This window comes from Sphaeramia orbicularis, chromosome 12 (genome assembly GCF_902148855.1).
Source record: "Sphaeramia orbicularis chromosome 12, fSphaOr1.1, whole genome shotgun sequence".
Lineage (NCBI taxonomy): Eukaryota > Metazoa > Chordata > Actinopteri > Kurtiformes > Apogonidae > Sphaeramia > Sphaeramia orbicularis.
The window spans coordinates 7,585,034-7,605,374 of record NC_043968.1 but is presented as its reverse complement, the minus strand read 5'-3'; the positions used below and the strand labels follow the sequence as shown (position 1 = coordinate 7,605,374).

The window sequence follows — 20,341 nt, the reverse complement described above, 5'->3', positions numbered from 1 at the left end:
CGGGACTGCCTTTTGAAGTAAAGAGCATATTGAAGTGATAACAGCTGATCCCAGCCAACACTGTGAGCCACGTGAGCTGCCAATAAAGGAGGGATGAGTCTGGTAATTAAACCCACTCTCCATGTCCTGCAGAAATGTCACAGAGAACACGAATGCCTCCGTATTCTCACTGAACAAAGGTGGCTGGCATACCTCCAATAATCAGACAGTAGTTATTAAAAGAGACGAACTGCGATGCTGTATCCACTAAATAAACTGGAAGTTGTGTGACTGATGCCAAACCTCCACCACAGAGAGATGAAACCCACACTGTTTAATAGACACATATTTGCATATGTGACTCCTAGCAGATGAAGGATTTCAATTTTGGCAAACGATGCATTAATATCAAACCAAGTAATTAAAGTATTCATAGTAGCAGGGAGAGAAAAAAGTGTTGAAAGTTTGGCAGAGCTAATCCTCTGAATATCCTCCACTGAGCAGCGTACAGTTAAATATGATTACTTAGCGTAGTCAGAGTGCAAAATCTGAAAGGATGATGTAAAAGGAAGGCTGCATTTTAGCGGCTGGTACGGCCCATTTGGAGAACGATGACGGCACATGGTGAACAATTAATGTTTTTGGAGTGTGGTTGTGTATCTACAGAAGATGTCAGGCAGGGCGATGTACTTTACGTCTGCGGACCGAGGCGGCAGCATGTGTTGTAGACTCCTGAAAAAATCAATATCAGTTTATGTACCACAGGGTGACACAGCAGTGGATTATCAGTCACAGCACTCTCACAAAAATAACCCTATCCTCTGCCAATTCCACCAGAGTGACTCCCATACCATCCTTTTACTGTGAAGTGTGTGTTTTTAGGGATTTATTCATATTATAACTCCATATTTATATATTAAATATTATATAAAAATAACAATATGAAATGATCTAAAAATGATATGATTTAAAAATACATTAGATCAGGGTTCTCAAACTCATTTTCTGTCAGGTTCCACATTCAGCCCGATTTGATCTCCAGTGGGTCGACCAGTAAAATAATAACAGAATAACCTATAAATAATGACAACTCCAAATTTTTGTCTTTGTTTTTGTGCACAAAAACCTTCAAAAGACTATTTAATGACAAAAAGACTTTTATAAACTATCCAAACAAAAAAGATGTGAATGACCTGATAAAACTAAAATTTCTTAAGAAAACTAAGTGCAGTTTTAACAATATTCTGCCTCAACTTATCATTTCTCCATGTGCATTATGGATCAGATCTACAAAGACACTAAACACAGAGGAACAGGAAGAAAAGAGTTCAAATTGTGCTTAATTTTCTTTAGACATTTCAGGTTGTTCATATTTGTTCAGGTTATTCACGTTTTATTGTTACAGGATAGTTTGTAAATGTAAATATTTTCATAATTTAACGTTATTTTTTGCACTAAAACAAAGACAAAAATTTGAAGTTGTCATTATTTACAGGCATAGTGTAATATTATTTTCACATCAAACCAAGAAGAAAATCTGGAGTCATTCTTTTTTGTCGGTTCTTCTGCTGTTATTATTTGACTGTAGATCATATTGGTCTGTATGTGGAACCGCAACTAAAATGAGTTCCACAGCCTTGACTGTGGAATTTTTGCACTTTGCAAATTCATCCCAGGGGTCGGATTGGAGCCTTTGGTGGGCCGTATGTTTGAGACCCCTGCATTAGATAATATATAAAAATAGTTTGGCAGCCCCTTAGCTTTAAGAGCTTTTAACTCTGTGCACTCTGGCCAGAGAAACATTTTCCTCAAATCACCTGATTTTAGACGTACCAAGAACCCGCCTGAAGACTAAAGCTACATTCAGACTACTGGCAAATGTGGGCCAGATCTGATTTTTTTGGCCCCTTTTGTGACCTATATCTGATCTGTTAAAGACAAGTTTGAACAGCACACTGTAAAAATCTAAATCTTACCAAATGTGTTTTTCTCATTTCTAGTCCAAATATTTCATCACACTTAAAATAAGACAAAATCACCTAAAGAGGAACTTTTCAGTGAGATATAAGAACTTATTTTTTGACAATAGATCTGGAAAATCTTATTTCAAGAAATCTTACCAAGATAATTTTCACTTGTTCCATCGGCAGAATTTTTTTTTTGCTTGAATTAAGGAAAAAATAATCTTCAATTAAGCAAAAAATATGCCAGTTTATCTTGGTAAGATTTCTTGAAATAAGATTTTCCAGATCTATCGTCTAGATTGAAAAACTTTCATTGTATTGGCTGGGAAGTTTTTTTTTGCGCTGCAAACTTTCACAGATCCGCTGACGTCGCTTAGCAACCGGGACCATAAGTGACCGGACTATTTACGGAGTGATACAAATGAGACGAATCAGTGGTAAAAGAACCCATTTTCCTTGACAGTGGTGTAATAAAAATTTTGTGAAAAGAATCACGCCAGAGAATCGTTGTTAGGATTTTTCATGTTCGTTGATTGGAAGCTCTGAAGATGACTTCAGGATGCACTTGGTCTCAGTCTAAGAATTTATTGTGATCACATGAAATATAAAAGCCAGCACTGGTCTCTCTGGTCAAGAGCTCCCACAGGAACTTGAGTCAAAGAGCCCCAAATACCGGGTATTTGACAGTTATCTTCTTGGGTGACTCCACCCCGAACAATGGGTTGGACTTTGCAGCGTCATCTGACTCCATCTTCTGATCGGAGCTCACCTGTTGACGTGACTTGCCAACTGTCAGTTCACGTCTTGTTGCTGGGATGTGCTACGCAAAGTGTCATGACTGTTGTTTTAGATGTGGATCTATTGGAATGCGAGGTCCTAGCTTCTGTAGCTACGACATCATCTTCAGTGAACAGAACTGACCCTGAATCTGATCAGATGTCAAGTCTAAGCAAAAAGTCGTGATTCACATTTTTGCCTGAATCATGCAGCCCTACTTTGAGCTTTGTCTTTCAACATTTCTTCTGTTCATCTTGGAGTCCAAGTGACCATTTATGGCAAATTTTAAGATGTTTCACTCAGCTTTCCCAGAGTGCATTGGGCTAACGCATCAACTGGTAAACAAACCTTTTATTTCTATAGAGACACATGGATGCATCAAAACCTCTGGGTCTGGACGTCTTCATCTCAATAAGCTCTTCATCACGTCTGAAGTTTCTCAAGGTCCTTTAGCAGCTTGATAAGTCTTTCTGTCAGTGAGATGTGGCAGATCCACTGTTCTGCACCATGTGTTCGGTTCTGGCCCGTCACAGTTGTTCAATCTGCAGAATACAGAAAAGGAGGAGTGGACGGTGTCATTAATCTGCACCGGATCACTTCTAATGACTGTTTAATCTAACAAATGACTAATCAGCATATAACTCCACCCACTACCGCTCACTGAGCTGGACACCACGGTCTAAAACATATTAGAAATGGAATTAGAAAAGGTGATAATGGATTGGTTTTATCTCACTGGCCAATCGCACGAGTTATTGTGAAGGCGCTGAGTCCGCCATCGTATTCGCTGGTGTCTTTGTTGTTGTCTTTGTGGTTGTCTTCCTCGTCGTCTTCCTTTTTATCTTTGTTGTCATCTTTGTTGTTGTCTTTCTTGTCGTCTTTGTTGTCGCTTTCCTTGTCGTCTTCGTTGGTGTCTTCGCTGTCATCTTTGTTGTTGTCTTCATCGTTGTCTTTGTTTTTGTCTTCATCATCGTCTTCCTTTTTGTCTTCGTTGTTGTCTTTGTTGTCGTCTTCGTTGGTGTCTTGGCTGTCGTCTTGGCTGTCGTCTTTGTTGTTGTCATCATCGTTGTCTTTGTTTTTGTCTTCGTCGTCATCTTCCTTTTTGTTTTCGTTGTCGTCTTCCTTTTTGTCTTCATTGTTGTCTTTGTTGTTTTCGTTGTCGCTTTCCTTGTCGTCTTCCTTGGTGTCTTCGCTGTCATCTTCGTTGTCGTTTTCCGTTTCATATTTGTTGTTGTCTTCTTTGTCGTCTTTGTTTTTGTCTTCATTGTCGTCTTCCTTTTTGTCTTCATTGCCATCTTTGTTGTCATCGTCGTTGTTGTCTTTATTGTCTTTGTTGTCGTCTTTGTTGCCATCTTGTTGTCTTTGTTGTCGTCTTTGTTGTCGTTTTTGTTTTCATCTTTGTTGTCATCTTCATTGTCGTCTTCATTAGGAATTTCTTCAAACACCTTCTCTGATTAAACTACGGGTCGGATTCATTTCTAAATTGTATATGTAGCTTCCTTAGGACAATGTCTACAAAGTTTATTCAGTTTTGAGAAACCTAGATTTTTTAAATTTTTGATGAATTTCTGAGACATTAAAATTTTGGCCTTACTTCTAATGGTCCATACGTTGATGGTTTATAACATGTAAATGGTTACAGAGCCAGAAGGGAACTCGGGCATCTGAGGAATTTTATCGCGGCGTGTATTGTGGGAAAGGGAGGTTCACGCAGCCACTGGCAGCGGTGGCGCAACCATATGATATTACATGGATGAAACAAACACGCGGAAACGTTTGAAAGGCGGAAACAGCTACAGGAATTTGCATAGAAGGAAGGGAGCTCCTGCCGTTTCCGCATCGTGTCTTCAGCAGCTGCTGCTGTCAGGTGGCTGCGCAAGCCTCCGTTTCCCTCAATGCACGTCGTGACAAAATTCCTCAGATGCCCGAGTTCCCTCCCGGCTCAGTTTGTAAACACATGGTTTGTTTCTGGTGGATGGAACTAAGAAACTGTTCACAGTAATGCAAGAGATTCAGGTGAGTAATGACAGAAAGACTGGTAGATTCATGATACTGAGGATATGACTGAGGTTTGACAGATCTGATGGAAAATTGGTCACGAAAGTCTCCCACACCTTTAATGATCACTGATAGAAGTATGGACTTTGATTGAATTAGTTCAGTTCTCCTCCAGTGAAAGTACCGCCCACTTCTGTTGTTAGATTGATCTTCTGCATCCAGACCACAGGACTGGAACATAGAACAGAACCTGACAACCTCACAAATTCAACTTGGTATTAATTCTTGATAGAACATGGTTATATTTTTCCGTATTGTGAAGCACAGACATGCTGAATCTGTCTTCTAAATAAATAAAACGTGATAAGAGATGTGTTGCCAGACTCACACATATCTGCTCAGCTGTCACACAAACTGAATATTGAAGTGTCTGCTTTCTTTCTCCAGCGGTCTTTTAGATTCCTGTCACATTCACATGTATATGGTGTTTCCTGAGTGGGTTGGAAACTGCAGCTCAGTACATGGAGCATCCTGCGCTCAGTGTCACAGCCTGTTTAGGCAGCAGGAAATCCAATTTGTTTTCAACAGCAGCATGGTTTTGGTTTTGTTTTTGAAACTTTGAAATTGCTGGAACTAAAAGTTGACTGTATGATTGATTCAGATATTGTCACCTGCAGAGCATATAGATGAGTAATTATAAACTCATGGAATTTCAAGAAAGTCACGACTTCCCATAATAAAACTATTATCATGCATAAATCCCCCCTCCCTTTTTAAAAAAAAATTCTGTATCTTATTTTATTTTATTCAAGATGTCTTATTTTATTTTATTACACTGGGTTACAAAAAAATGTTTTTGCAAGTTGTCTAGGTTTTTTCAACTGAATTCGGACCATTTTGCAGCGCTAAATCCAAAAATGACATCTGTTTTTCTCAATCAGGTCAGGTTTTTTTGCTAGTTTGATTTTGAAAAATTTGATCTTCTCACTAAATTGATTACATTTTTGTGACTTTATCAGTTGATTTTTTTATATAGTTCGCACCCAAAATAGGTTTTAAGACAAAAAAAAATCATTTTCTAACAGGATATATTTATTATTTATTATGTATTCACCGCAGGTGTAGCAGAATACATCAGGCTTATTTTTGCAAGATCTTCTAGTCAAAGCCATTTCATTCACCTGTAATAGTAAAAAAACCATTAATCATAAATTGGCAAAAGTAAAATCTTCAGAACTCGTTTATTGCAAGAAATATGAAAGAATTTTGTATCGCATGATGTGAAAATGCCCATAAATGTAAGCAAAAATGTTAAAAAGCCAATATGTAGCATAGTTCAGAAAGTTGACCTGATTGAGCAAAATTAATGTGATTTTTGGATTCAGCACACCAAAATTATCCTAAACCAGCTCAAAAAACTTCAACAATAAATTTGTTGTTGACCAGTGTTATTCATTCATTCATTTTCTGAACCTGCTTTATCCTCACTAGGGTCATGGGGTTCACTGGAGCCTATCCCAGCTACTTATGGGTGAAGGCATTTATAAACTCTCCTGTAACAATAAAATGTGAATAACCTGAACAAATATGAACAAACTGAAATGTCTAAAGAAAATTAAACACAATTTGAACTCTTTTCTGCCTGTTCCTCAGTGTTTAGTGTCTTTGTAGATCCGATCCATAATGCACATGTAGAAATGATAAGTTGAGGTGGAATATTGTTAAAATTGGATTTATTTTTCTGAAGAAATTTTAGTTTTTCTAAGTTGTCGCATCTTTTTTGTTTGGATAGTTTATAAAAGTAAGCATTTTCATTATTTAATGGTTTCTTTTTTTGCACTAAAACAAAGACAGGAATTTGCAGTTGCCATTATTTATAGGTTCTGTTATTTTCCTGGTCTGGCCCACTGGAGATCAAATCAGGCTGAATATTGAACCTGAAAGAAAATGAGTTTGAGAGTCCTGCCTTAAAGAAAAGACCTTTTGACTAATGCAGGAGCGGTGACAGTCATGCTGTTATGAACCTCCTGCAGGGATGTTTTCATTAGGCTGTATAGCGCAGGCATATAGTCGTCTACTTTCATCTGTGAAATGTGGATTCTTTACATGCAGACGATGACACATATTATCTGCTGTGCTTCTCGGGGGTGAGTGACATGGGCTGAGTCTTGTAAACAAACTGATCGGCCAATTCTAACAGTCACGGCTCTAATCACAACAATTTGAGCCTCTTCATTACAGACACAGTCACCGCACAGAAGCCGCCTCAGAAGCTCTTTCTTCTCCCGACTATAAATCTGGGCTCAGCATTGTGTTTCCCATCTCCCATTCAGCGTGAGCGCAAGCAAATCTGGCAGCCTGTCGAGCAAGGCCACCGAAATGTGCTGCCAAATGTCATTTAAAATGCTCATATTTTACAAGTGTCTGGTTCTCATGATTTCACATATTTATCTGCTGTCTCTGCTCTTTCTGTGTGTGTGTGTGTGTGTGTGTGTGTATGTGTGTGTGTGTGTGCGCGTGTGTGCGTTAATAGGTCAACCTGGTTTTAGACGACGGCCGCTCCCTGGGGCTGATGATCCGAGGCGGAGCCGAATACGCTTTGGGTATTTACATCACCGGAGTCGACCAGGGCTCGGCAGCAGAGTGTGGAGGACTCAAGGTACTATTTGTTTGTTTGTTTGTTTGTCTTTATTTGTTTTGAACATGCAAAAAAAAAAAACAAAATGGTCAGGGTCAAGGTTACTTTATTTATATCTGTAGGTAGATTTGTTTTGCAGTCTAGGTACAGTCTACTCTCGTTAAACCGCCCGCCGTTATACCCGCATTTCCGCCTATCGCCATCCGCCAGCCCAGTTCCATGCACAAACAACACTTATACCATTGATTCCCCGACCGTTATACCGCCAGCGTGATTGCCATCGAGTACACATAAATTTTAACAATGCACTGAAACAAACGCGCCAGACGCTGATCGCGACAAGCTTCGAGTAGGTCTACGGAACGGCCACCGTTCATTTATCGCAGAACACTCAGTAGGTCAGGATGTCGGGAAGAGGACGTGGGATTAAGCCAAAGCCTCAAGATGATGGGGTGTCATTTCCCGACACGGTATAATAATGCTTCAAATGTTTCCCCACTTTAAATGATCCCTTACAACATAACAGAATCAAGATTTATTTAGAAACACAATTAGAACGGGTTAACGGAGGCAGCATAGACATCATATAGTAAAGACATGCACATTATGGACGCAACCCGTTGTAACGCCATTTTCGCTATACTGCCAATTTGGCCGTGAACGGAAGTTGGCGGTATAACGAGAGTAGACTGTAATTGCCTTGGCATTACAACACGTACATTATACATGCAAGACAGCCACTTGATCATGCTTACAGACAGGACACAAAGTGCTCAGTGTTCCACCATTCATCAGTATAGCAGCATGGATAAGTAAATAAAATAGATACGATCAAATAAATAAAAACAAGATGCAATAAAACACAATAAAAACCAGAAAAGATAAAAACAATCTGGGATAAAAACCAGAATAAGAACATAAAATTAAAAAAATTAAAATTTGAAGTCACAATAATAATAAATAGAGCAAATAAATGGAATAAATAACTAAATAAGTTAGTAAAGTGCAATGTCACTGTTTCTTATTGAGCTCAGTGACGGCGACAGGAACAAAGCTGTTTTTATAATGCTGTGTCCTGCACTTTGGGACTAAGAACCTCCGTCCAGAGGTTCTTAGTCCCAAGAAGTTCTTAGTCCCAAGTCCCAAGTCCCCCCCAAAAAAATAAAAACAAAATAAAACATTCAAATGAACAGAATCTATCTCCAAGCACATATAAGTCTGAATTCTGCATGGTCGAAAAGGAGTAGGAAGAAGTATAAACTTATTTAATCCAACCCCTCAGTGCTTTTACACCTTTATCACGAACTTGATACAAGAGTCAAACAATACTATTTTCCTAATTTTAACATCAAACCACAACAAATACATAATGCAGTAACTGAATTACACCCAACAATATGTTCATGTCAGTACAGTCATACAAACAGACTCAACAATTCAACTGTTTTCTTCAATAATTACAGGAGATTTATCAACAACATCATCCATAAACAAAAAGGCCTCATTGTCATTATTAAATACTGGACCTCACAAGAATAATTTTTTATATCTTTTTTTGAACTGAATTATGATTGATATTTATTTATCTCCACACACAATTTGTTCCACAATTTTTCTCCACAGATGGTGGTACAGAAACTTTTTTAATGTAGTGCCTACTTTAGGAATCTTTACATTTAATTTTCCTCTTAAACCATAGCCTCCCTCTCTTTCACAAAACATTTCTTGAATATTGCCTGGCACTAAAGGCGGCCTTACACTGTGCGAGTTTAGAGACGATTTCTCACTCGTGCGACTCTTTCTGGGATCGGGCCCGATGTGCCTCTAATCGTGTGTCATGCTTGGTGCAGTGTACATGGGGTAAAGAGAAGCGATTAGCACCTCACGACCACCTCACGACCAGCAATCGTGTGTTCGCAAGGAAAACGGAGCTGTCTGAAATCCTGCTCGCTCCTCGTGAGTGTATCGTACTGTCAAAGCAGTGCCACGAACCGATGTGCCTCAAATTCTCACACTGTGCATGCGCGAACACAGAAGCGTACAGTAGCGTACAAGCTAACAGTAGCTGGCTATTGTCCTAGTGCAGTTTGGCTGTTGCAGCTTACCTCTAGTTCCTGGATGACAGCCCATACTGTCCACGTCTGGACAACCAATTCCTGCACCAAACACATCGTTGTCTTTTCTTCTTTTTTGATTCCTCACAGATAATGGCACATATTACCAAAGCAGCTTGTTGGTTTTTGTTTAGCACTACCATTTCGTGACTCAAGCCAATACACAATCGTCTATATGCACTTTTACGGATTCCTTGGTATTTTAACGTTGTATTTCCGGATACAACACTCGAACGTGTCGTGCGTCCTGTGGTGTATGGTCCTACAGTGTGAGCAGTCAGGTCGCATACGAGCGTCGGTCCGTGCAGTGTGAGAACAGGAATCGTGAACCTGACTGTACGACTGATTCGCACAGTTTGAGATGGAGCTGCGTGCAACGATCGAAATAATCGCACAGTGTATGGCCGCCTTAAGTTATTCTTTGCTTTATACATTTTTTGAATAGTTTTGAATTCCATAAGGTCAGTGAGTTTTAAAGTTTTAGATCATAAAAAAGTGGATTTGTGTGTTCCCAAAACCAACATTGTGAACGATTCTTATTGCTCTTTTTTGCAGTAGAAAAAGTCTTTGTAATGAACTTGTAAATGTATTTCCCCATACCTCCAAACAGTAACTTAAATAGGGTTAGATCAATGAATTGTAGAAAATCTGAAGTGATTTTCGATCTTAGGTCCCCTTCGCTCTGGCCAGGACTGAGATGCTTCTGGATAGTTTGTTTTGTACATGTTTTATACATGCACACTTGTGTTGGTTTTGTCACGTCCACTTTGAAATACAAGGTTCCTGCGGGGTCTTAAAAAGTCTTGAATGTACAAATCTGCATTTCAGATCTTAAAGAAGTCTTTAAAAGGTATTAAATTCAGTATGGTAGGTCTTAAGGGGTTTCTTTAGTGTCGCTTTCATCTTGCTGTGTCTTGATGCACCCTTTTGCATCTCTTACGTTGTTTTCATCTTGTTAAGATAAAATGAGACAATACGTTATTAGTTATGCACAGGGGAAACTTACCATTTTACAGCAGCAAAAAGCATGAATAATGTTTAGAGTAAACAAGATAAATGTATGCGTTAAAATTGGTAAGATATAGAGGAAAAAGAAGCAAAATACTACAATAAATACAAAGAGAAGAGCACTATGAAAGGCAATTCAGACTGTAACATCGACACCTTCTAACTTCTCATTTAATAAAGTAGAAAAATACACGAATACTATTATTAGACTTTATATAAAACATACATAGTGCAGTGTAGTGGGTGCATTGATTTTTTAAGAAGGAGCTCCTCAGTGCTGTTCAACTTGTTGCATGTTTTTCATTGTTTTCATCCAGTTGCTTCTTGCATCATTTGAATCTTGTGCCTCTGACTGTGCGCTGTTTTCAGCTTAAAAGGGCCCATATTTAGCTAAACTCACTTTTATTAGTCTTTGGTTCATTTATTTGTGTGTTTGGACCCTAATAGCTCATACAGTTTGAATTTGAACCCTCCAGGTGCTGTAAAGCTGTCTTTATATTCATTCCGACAAGAATCCAGTGGATTTCTACGAGCCGTTTCAATTCCTTCTCAATTTGTTACGTCTATAACTAGTTACGTCCTGACATTTGCACATATATCACATTCTTGTATCTGAAATCACTCTGAAATCTGGATGGGATGTTTACAGGTGCAAACACCAAACCATGATTTTGCTCAGTTCAATGTAAACTCACCTGATGTTGTAGTTGAACTCATGGAAAATGATAAACAAACTGTACGTCTTCTTTTTGGCTTTGGTTGGTTTGGACAGTTTTGTTCTATTCCAGACTCTGCTCATATTGTTCCCTCTCTGAGGCTTTGATAAAGAAAAAAAAAAAAAAAAAAACGGGCTTTGTCAGGATAACTTTGTGATTATTGCTGGTATGATATGAAAGAATAAGAGGCTTTTCAGAGAATATGCAGAAGTACTTTATAAGCTATAGAAACTGTTTTCAAAGACTTTCAACGGAGAAAATCCAGGTTTTTCTGAACAAACACAAAGATGAGTGTCTGAATGTTAGAGTAAACAGGCAGAGAAGAGGTGTGTGTGTTTTAATTATTGGATTTTCTCTGCAGAAGTGGGTATTAGAAACGCCAAAAACAGTTTAGGAAGAGATGATTGTATTTGTATTTGTGATGAAGGATCTAAAGTCATATTTGGAGTACTGTGTGTTTTTCTTTTTCATCATCAAAATGGAGCGACAGTTAAAGTTAAAAAGAAATTGTAGTTTGTAGAGAAAACATCCATACACTTCTATTGGGTGTTGTGTTCTGTTTAGAATATTTCCTCATATATATTAGGATTTTTTTTTGTTATTTTCTTCCTTTTTTTTACATTCCTGTTGTGTTTCACTGGATTTTTAGCTTCTTTTCTTCAGTTGTGTTGCAATAACACAATTTGATTTTAAAAAAAAAGTGCTCATTAATCTTAACAGATTTAGAGAAGAGGGAGATTGATTGATCCCAGGACTCTAACATAGAACCTGACAACCTCACAATCAATCAGTCTTTTATTGATTCTTAATGGAACATGTCGATGTGATACAGGGACATTGGTTCTATTTTTGAGGGTTAATGTCAGTAGAATATTTTAGTACTTATTATTAAGAATGTAATCAATTAATCAACTATTGATAAATAGTCGATAAGAATTTACTCGATTAAATTATTGTCAGTTAATTGCCCATCATGTCGGTGATGCAAAGTCAGAAATGCCCATTTCTTCTAAACTGCCCCTCTTCAGATCCATTTATTTTATTTTATTTCTCTGCATAATTCCTTTAGTTCTACTCCATAAATGTCACTGTCTGTACTGCAGGCGTGTCCAAAGTCCGGCCCGGGGGCCAATCATGGCCCGCGGTCAGATTTTAGACGGCCCACAGCTTGGGTTTTAGAATGTATTATTTATGGCCCGCTTGGACTGTTGAACTGAGTACATGAATCACAAAAGGTTCAAAATGCAGTTTCTCCTTTCGCCTCATGGTGGCAGCACCACTCTAACTCTATCTGGCTCAGTGACTTTGCCGTGAACCCTTCTCACTAATTTCTAACCATGGCGCCTGTAAATAAAAAAATGGAAGTTGACAGTGAGGGCCGCCGCTTCCAGGAGAGATGGGAATTACAATTTTTTTTTTTCACTGAAAATCGAGGCGATTGTATTTGCCTAATTTGTCAAGAGACTGTTGCCTTGTTTAAGAAATTCAATGTAAAGAGACACTAGCAGACAAAACAAGCTAACACATACAACAAGCTAGCAGGGAGTGAGCGCTCCGAAAAAGTGAAGCAAATTCAAGCTGCTTTAAACTCACAACAGTGACTCTTCATGTGAACCTGGGAGTTCAATGAATTCACCACCAAGGCAAGCTACCAAGTTGCCAGGTTAGTTGCCTATAACTGCTGGTGTTATGTACTTGTAGATGTGACACAAAATATTACTTTCTGAATGATTTTGTGAAAGACAAGAGTAAGAGTCATATGTTTTCATCTGAAACGTTAACAGACTTTGCATTACTGAGTAATATATGAGTAATGATTACTTATATAAGTCATGTTTAAAATGAATGTGGGGTTAAGATTTTTTATCAACTTGGAAGTTTAAGATACTCCATACAGTTTGTTCTATGTTATCTGACTCCAGATGTGAAAGGAAGGCAGAAATGTTTTTTTTTTTGTTTGTTTTTTTATTTGTTCACACCTGAGTGGCTTAGATTTGGTTACATTGCCATTTAAAAAAATGATATTGTGACAATGAAAATAAAATTGTTGTAGAACAGCGCATTTATATGTAATTTTTACGGTTTAAAAAATGTCCAAAGGGACCACTGGCCCCTGGCAATGTCCACATTATCAGATCTGGCCCTCCTGAAAAAAAGTTTGGACACCCCTGCTGTACTGTATCTAATGGTTCAATAAATCAATCATTAAGGAATATGACATGCTTTTTTCATGACATATATAAACAATATTTTTGCTTTTATTCTTATAGACCAGGGCTCTCAAACTCATCTTAGTTCAGTTCCACATTTAGCCCAAATTGGTCTCCAGTGGGCCGCACCAGTGAAATAATAACAGTGAAAAAAGTTAAATTAAATTATGATCAGGTTTACATCTACAAAGTTTCCTTAAAAATCTGAATAACATCAACAACCTGAATTGCATAATTTTAACAATATTCTGCCTCAGTTTATCATTTACACATGTGCATTACAATCGCACAAAACATTTAGTAACAGGCAGAATATTGGTGAAATTGCATTTACTTTTCTTAAGACATTTCTGTTTGTTCATATTTGTTCTGGTAATTCACATTTTTAATGAAAGTATAGTTTGTTAATGTAAACATTTTCATGTAATTTTACTTTTTTACACCAAAAAACAAAGAGAAAATTTGTGATTATCATTATTTACAGGTTATTATGATAATATTTTACTGGTTCTGACCCACTTGAAATCTAACTGGACTGTATGTGTCATGTGTCGACGGTTATGTTGAGTTAGTTTAGGGTTTTTTGTTCTCTTCCTGTTTTATTTTGGTGATGGTGGTCTCTTTCCTGTTTTTTGTCTGCACGCTGTCAGTCTTGTCTCTGTCTTGCCTAATCCCTTTATTGCCTGCACCTTGGTGTTCCTCATGTAATTGCCTACACATGTTTGTGATCCCTACCTTCCCTATATATTCTTCCCCTCTCCCTTTGTCTGTTGTCAGTGCGTCGTTTCTGTGATCTTGAGAAGAGCATCATCTGTTAAGTATCTAGAATCGTGAATCTTGAACCTCATGTTATCTACATCAGGCTTTTAGTTTGTATAGAGTACGTTGTATTTCTCTTTTAGTTATTAGGAATTTTTAGAGCACATTGGGCTTTCTCTTTTTGTTAATCCATTTTTGTACTTTGAGAACTTTTGTTAAATAAATCCTTTTTTTTTGACCACTGACATTTGTGTCAGTGGTCCATTTGGGTCCACACCAAGAGTCAGTATGTGTCTGTATGTGGAACTTGAATTAAAATGATTTCGACACCATTGATTGTTAATATCGTCAGTGTAATTTTTGCATTTCACAAATTCATCCCGTCGGCCAGATTGGACCCTTTGGTGGGGCCGAATTTGGCCCCCAGGACACATGTTTGACACCTGTGTTATAGACTATATTGAAAGACAAATTCAGGTTCACAGGAAAATCACCGTTTAACAATTAATTGTTAATCGATCGATAAGGTCAACCAACGAAGGATTAATACATTAATCAATAATTTGCATCCCTACTTCTTCTATAATATTCTTCAGTATTTATACATATGAGTATCACATCCACTTCAGTCTTAAAACCGAAGGATCCTGCAGCCTATGGAAGACCTGCAGTTCATGAAACATAAATGAAATGTACTGTTGACAAAAGGAAAAAGGGCCCAGGATGGAAGTGTGTTCAATAAACTGAGTTGCTGAGTAGGATCATCTGTTTTTAGGCTCAAAGGACCTTTATCCTCCTTGGAACAGTTATACAAACACTCTCAGCCTCGATCATTTAAGTAACTCCACAAGTGGTACAAAACAAAAGACAAAGATCAGTATCTGTATTTTGGAGCAAACGTGTAAAAGAGCGTCCTCCATCTTTAGAAAAATGAACCTCCTCCACTCAACTCAGACTCCATTTGTTTCCCGGCAGGTGAAAGGCTGAGGACAGAGGAAAGGGTTTGATCAACAGGTGTGTTCTGCTTTACTTTCAGGATAACATTGGGAAGATAAAAGGCCTTAGATGTGTTGGATCAGAGCCCAGAAATGGCTCAAACCCTGAACTCATTACACTGAAGTAGTAGTCGTCTGTGACCACAAATATTCACCAATGATTTAAAGTTTTAGGAACAAGAACTGCTATTTATTTTTGTGTTTTAGAGCAAGTTTAACTTTCCTCACGACTGAGTTTTTTTTTTTTTTTTTTTTTTAATCAGATCAGTCTGACAATGACTGTTTACCTCAGTGTTTTTCAACCTTGGGGTCGGGACCCCACGTGGGGTCGCCTGGAATTCAAATGGGGTCGCCTGAAATTTCCACTAATTGACAAAAAAAAACAAAAACAACTTACTGATAAAAAATCTATGTTGAGTTAACAGAGCCAATCCCAATCCGTAACAAACGTGACAAACTGTGGTTGTGAAACTGCAGCACTGTGATTCTGTTTATCTGTCAAATGTTCATTGTGGTCGGTTTCAGATGCTGCAGTTCAAGAAGAACATAATAGTAAAATGCAACCATTGTCCAGAACCTAAAGAACTATTGAGAAATAGCACTAGCAATTAAAATAAAACATCTCGAATGGTGCCATGTGACCACTCCACTTATTGAGAGAAGAAAGTCAACAGAGGACAGTGATAAGCAAAGCAACAGAAATTGACTTTGGCTGTCATCCTTTCTTGCATTGCCTTGAGCCTTCAATTGGCCAGTTGCAAACTATATTGTCAGTACCTGAATTGCCCACAGTCATTATGCTACATAAGTAAAATAATAAAATACTTACTAATAAAAAAATCTATGGTGAGTTGACAGAGACAACCCCAATCCATAACAGACATGACAAACTGTGGTTGTGAAACTGCAGCACTGCGGTTCTGTTTATCTGTCAAATGTTCATTGTTCAGTTAATTTTGGTTAATGGATTACCGCCCCAGCCATCTTTATATTTTATACACCAAGTAACTGTTTTTGCTACGCCCTGGGCAAAAAGTCTGCGTGCCTGTGAAATGCATGACCGCCGGTGTTCTCCAAACTACTCCATTACCCCGTGAAAATGTTCAACATACACGCTTAACCACAAAAGGTTTTCATGTAGCAAAACAGGAACTTGACCTTTTCACTGTTCAGTACAAAGGTGCAAAATTACACAGATACAAAGTTAGTGCAAAGAAACAAACAAACATCCATCAGTCAGAATATAACTTACATTTGCAAATCAAAAACATTCATCAAGAAAAAACAACTTAGAATTTGTCATTTCTTCTTTTCCTTTTTGGTTCATACATTTTCTCTTTAGTTTTTTATTTTGAAATGAATTTAAATTAATTAAATTGCATGGTTTAGAGCAGGATTTAAAGCCACACGTCGCTAGTCGTCTGCCATCTAGCACAAGACCTGCGTCTCACAGTGTGACTTTATCAGCAAATATATCAATAATTGAACATGAATCCAATGTGTCCATCCACTGTCATTGATCCAACTCCATGGGTTTTACTGATGAATTAATGTTGTAGAAGATGACGGTGTTTCCACGGTAACTACAGAGCCTCTGAACGTCCAAATATGGTCATATCTGATGACCATGGAAAGATGAAGAACTGTATTTTACACCAATTATTGGCATGTATTGATAGGATTACTGGATCAACAGGTATTAAACAGTTTAGATCAGTAGATGGTTTTGGTTGGTGGTGGATGTTTGGGTCTGTATGGGTTAAATATAACCTTCTTCATTTTGTTTGCTCATCAGACTCTAGTCCAGGGTTGGGCAACCTGTGGCTCTGGGGCCACATATGGCTCTTGGGCCCTTTTCCAGTGGCTCAATGTGGCTTTGTCAACAACCATATATAAATGAATAACACTTTTTTTTTTTTTTCACATTTTGCCATTGCGATAAAGTGATCCTGAGGTTATGCAGTTGCAAAAATGTCGACTCTACTCCAAATAAATAAAAAAAAAACTATATAGTAATAGTAGCAAAAGTAAATTACTTTTTTTTTTTTTTTTTCAATTATCTTTACTAGATTTTATTAGACTTTTTTTTCACAACAAATGGCTCAGTACAACACCCGGTCTATAAGAAAAAAAAAAAAATGAAGCTGCTGGAAGATAAGCAGAGAAAGAAAAAAAAAGGTATACTAATCCAAGATAAAGCAATTAGTCCACAGTCTGGAGTTATAGTGAAGATAAAATGAAGATCAGACAATCAAGCAGTGGCAGGTGAGATCAGTAGTGATCTAATTGTAAACAGGCACCAAAGACTTTCAGTCATTGATGAGGTCTGAAAGCACAGAAGTGACTGATGAGTCTGTGAAACAGAGGTATGGAGTCCACATTTTCATAAACTGTCCCTTTGACGAATGAAGTAAACAGGTCAAATAGTCCATAGGAATGCATTCCATAAGGATTTTATGCCAAGTCCTTTTAGTGGGAGGCTTGTCATTTATCCAAGACATGAAGATATTTTCCTTGCAGCATATGCGAGGATATCATACAGTTTTTTCAAGCTGGTGTCGATAATGTCCCCATTTGGATATCCCAATAGTAGAGATAAAGGGTCCAGTTTCAAAGACACTCCAAGAATTTTTTCCACATCTTGTAAAATATCTACCCAGTAGGATTGAATGTTTAGACATGACCAGACACAGTGTAGTAAATTACTTCTTAATTTTATACCACAGAAGGTATTCATCTGTCTTCTCCATTGCAAAGAAAATCTTCACCTACCAACTGATTTTTGCATCAAACAAAAAATAATGACAAATATCACTGTTTTCTTTAGTTTTGTCATTTCTTTGTAGTTCTGTAAATGCACTGAAACTATGATTTTCCACATATTTTGTAAAAATAATCCTAAAGAGCTTCTTAAACAGTCATCAGTTTGAGGATAGATTTTTGGGTATCTTTTGGCTCCAGACAGTTTTGTTTTTCTTTTTCTATCCCACAATGGCTCTTCAGATTGCAAAGGTTGCCGACCCATGCTCTAGTCCACAGGTGTCAAACATGAGGCCCGGGGGCCAAATCCGGCCCACCAAAGGGTCCAGTCCGGCCCTTGGGATGAATTTGTGAAATGCAAAAATTACACTAAGAAATTAACAATCCTTTTAGTTCAGGTTCCACATTCAGACCAATTCAATCTGAAGTACGCAGGACAAGTAAGATATTATCATAACAACATATAAATAATGTCTACTCTAAACTTTTCCCTTTGTAAATGTCCACTGTAAATGTAAATGTGTCCTTTGTAAATGTAAATATTTTCATGCATTTACACTAAAACAAAGTGTAATTTCACAAAAAATGTGTATAACCTGAACAAATATGAACAACCTGAAATGCCTCAAGAGAAGTAAGTACAATTTTACCAAGATTCTGTCTGTTATTCAATGTTTTGTGTGTTTGTAGATCCACTGTGATCTGTAAGTTATAATGTACATGTGTAAATGAAAAACTGAAGCAGAATATTGTTAAAATTACTCTTATTTTTTCAGTTTATTCATGTTATTCACATCTTTTGAAAAGATAGTTTGCAGATGTAAACCTTTACATAATGTATATCAACTTTTTTTTTTCTCTAAAACAGAGAAAACTTTGGAGTTGACATTATTTTTTATATATAATTATGTTATTATTTTCCTGGTTCGGCCCACTGCAGATCCGATTTAGCTGAATGTGGAACTGAACTAAAATGAATTTGACACCTCTGCTCTAGTCTCTCTGTTAGTTTTATAGCCATTATAATATTATGTTCATTATTCTCTCATGTTTTTGTTACTGAAGCCAAACAAGTTGAATCAGTGCCATGAATCTGCTGGCAAGAAACCAAACCAGTTGAACCTCCACCTCTGGACCAACACTCACATCCATGAATCCCTCATCATCAGCTCTCATGTTGTCATCCAAGCCTCTTAGATGTTCAACAATCTGCTGTTTGTTTTGCTTCAAGTATGGAACAAAATGATCAGTTTGTGAGAGATGCATGGCATCTACAAGGGGTGTAAGAAAATATCGGTTCTGCAGTATATCGCGATATTTCATTTAACAATACTGTATCGATATTAAAAAGTACTGTATCGATATTTTTAGGTATTTATTCAAATGCAGGTATTGTGGAGGTTCATTTTAGTCTTTTTTTGTTTTTTGTTTATATTTTGTGTATTCTTATTTAACACTCTAATATTAAATAATGTTAGTTCCTTTGTTGGGATTGAACTAAAATAACACTGGGTTACAAAAAAATGTTTTTTGCAAGTTGTCTAAGTTTTTTCAGCTGAATTAGGACCATTTTGCACCGCTAAATCCAAAAATGACATCTGTTTTTTTCAATCAGGTCAGGTTTTTTTGCTAATTTGATTTTGAAAAATTTGATCTTCTCACAAAATTGATTACATTCTTGTGACTTTATCAGTTGATTTTTTTATGTAGTCCTCACCCAAAATAGGATTTAAGAGAAAAAAATCATTTTCTAACAGGATGTATTTATTATTTATTATGTATTCAGCGCAGATGTAGCAGAATACATCAGGCTTATTTTTGCTAGATCTTTTAGTCGAAGCCATTTCATTCACCTGTAATATTAAAAAAAAACCAATCATAAATTGGCAAAAGTAAAATCTTCAGAACTCGTTTATTGCAAGAAATATGAAAGAATTTTGTATCATATGATGTGAAAATGCCCATAAATGTAAGCAAAAATGTTAAACAGCCAATATGTAGCATAGTTCAGAAAGTTGACCCGATTGAGCAAAATGAATGTGATTTTTGGATTCAGCACACCAAAATTATCCTAAATCAGCTCAAAAAACTTGTTGTTGACCAGTGTAATGTTCTGATGTTAGTTCTGAACTAATAGAACATGAACATTTGAACAGGATCTTAAACTGTCATGTCTGTAAAACAGAATTTTGACTTTTAACACAGGAACATTTTGTGATGTAACATTAGATCCTGTTGTGATCAAATAAAAATGTGTTTAGTATTTGTGCAGATTTCTAGTGTAGTTCAATTCTTCAAGGAAATAATCATTTTAAAAAAAGAAACAAACCAAAAATGGCCTTTTTAACAGTATCATGATATATCGTATCGTGATCCTTATATTGGGATTTGTATCGTATCGCCACATTCTTGCCAATACACAG

General features: G+C 37.1%; 1 protein-coding gene across 1 annotated transcript in view; it reads left to right on the top strand.

Annotated features, from left to right (window-relative positions):
- Window positions 1-20,341, top strand: part of whrna (whirlin a) — a 585,387-nt gene that overhangs the window by 239,337 nt on the left and 325,709 nt on the right. Inside the window, 1 exon segment of the mRNA XM_030149708.1 lies at window positions 7,252-7,377. Within this exon segment, the coding sequence (XP_030005568.1) occupies window positions 7,252-7,377 (126 nt within the window).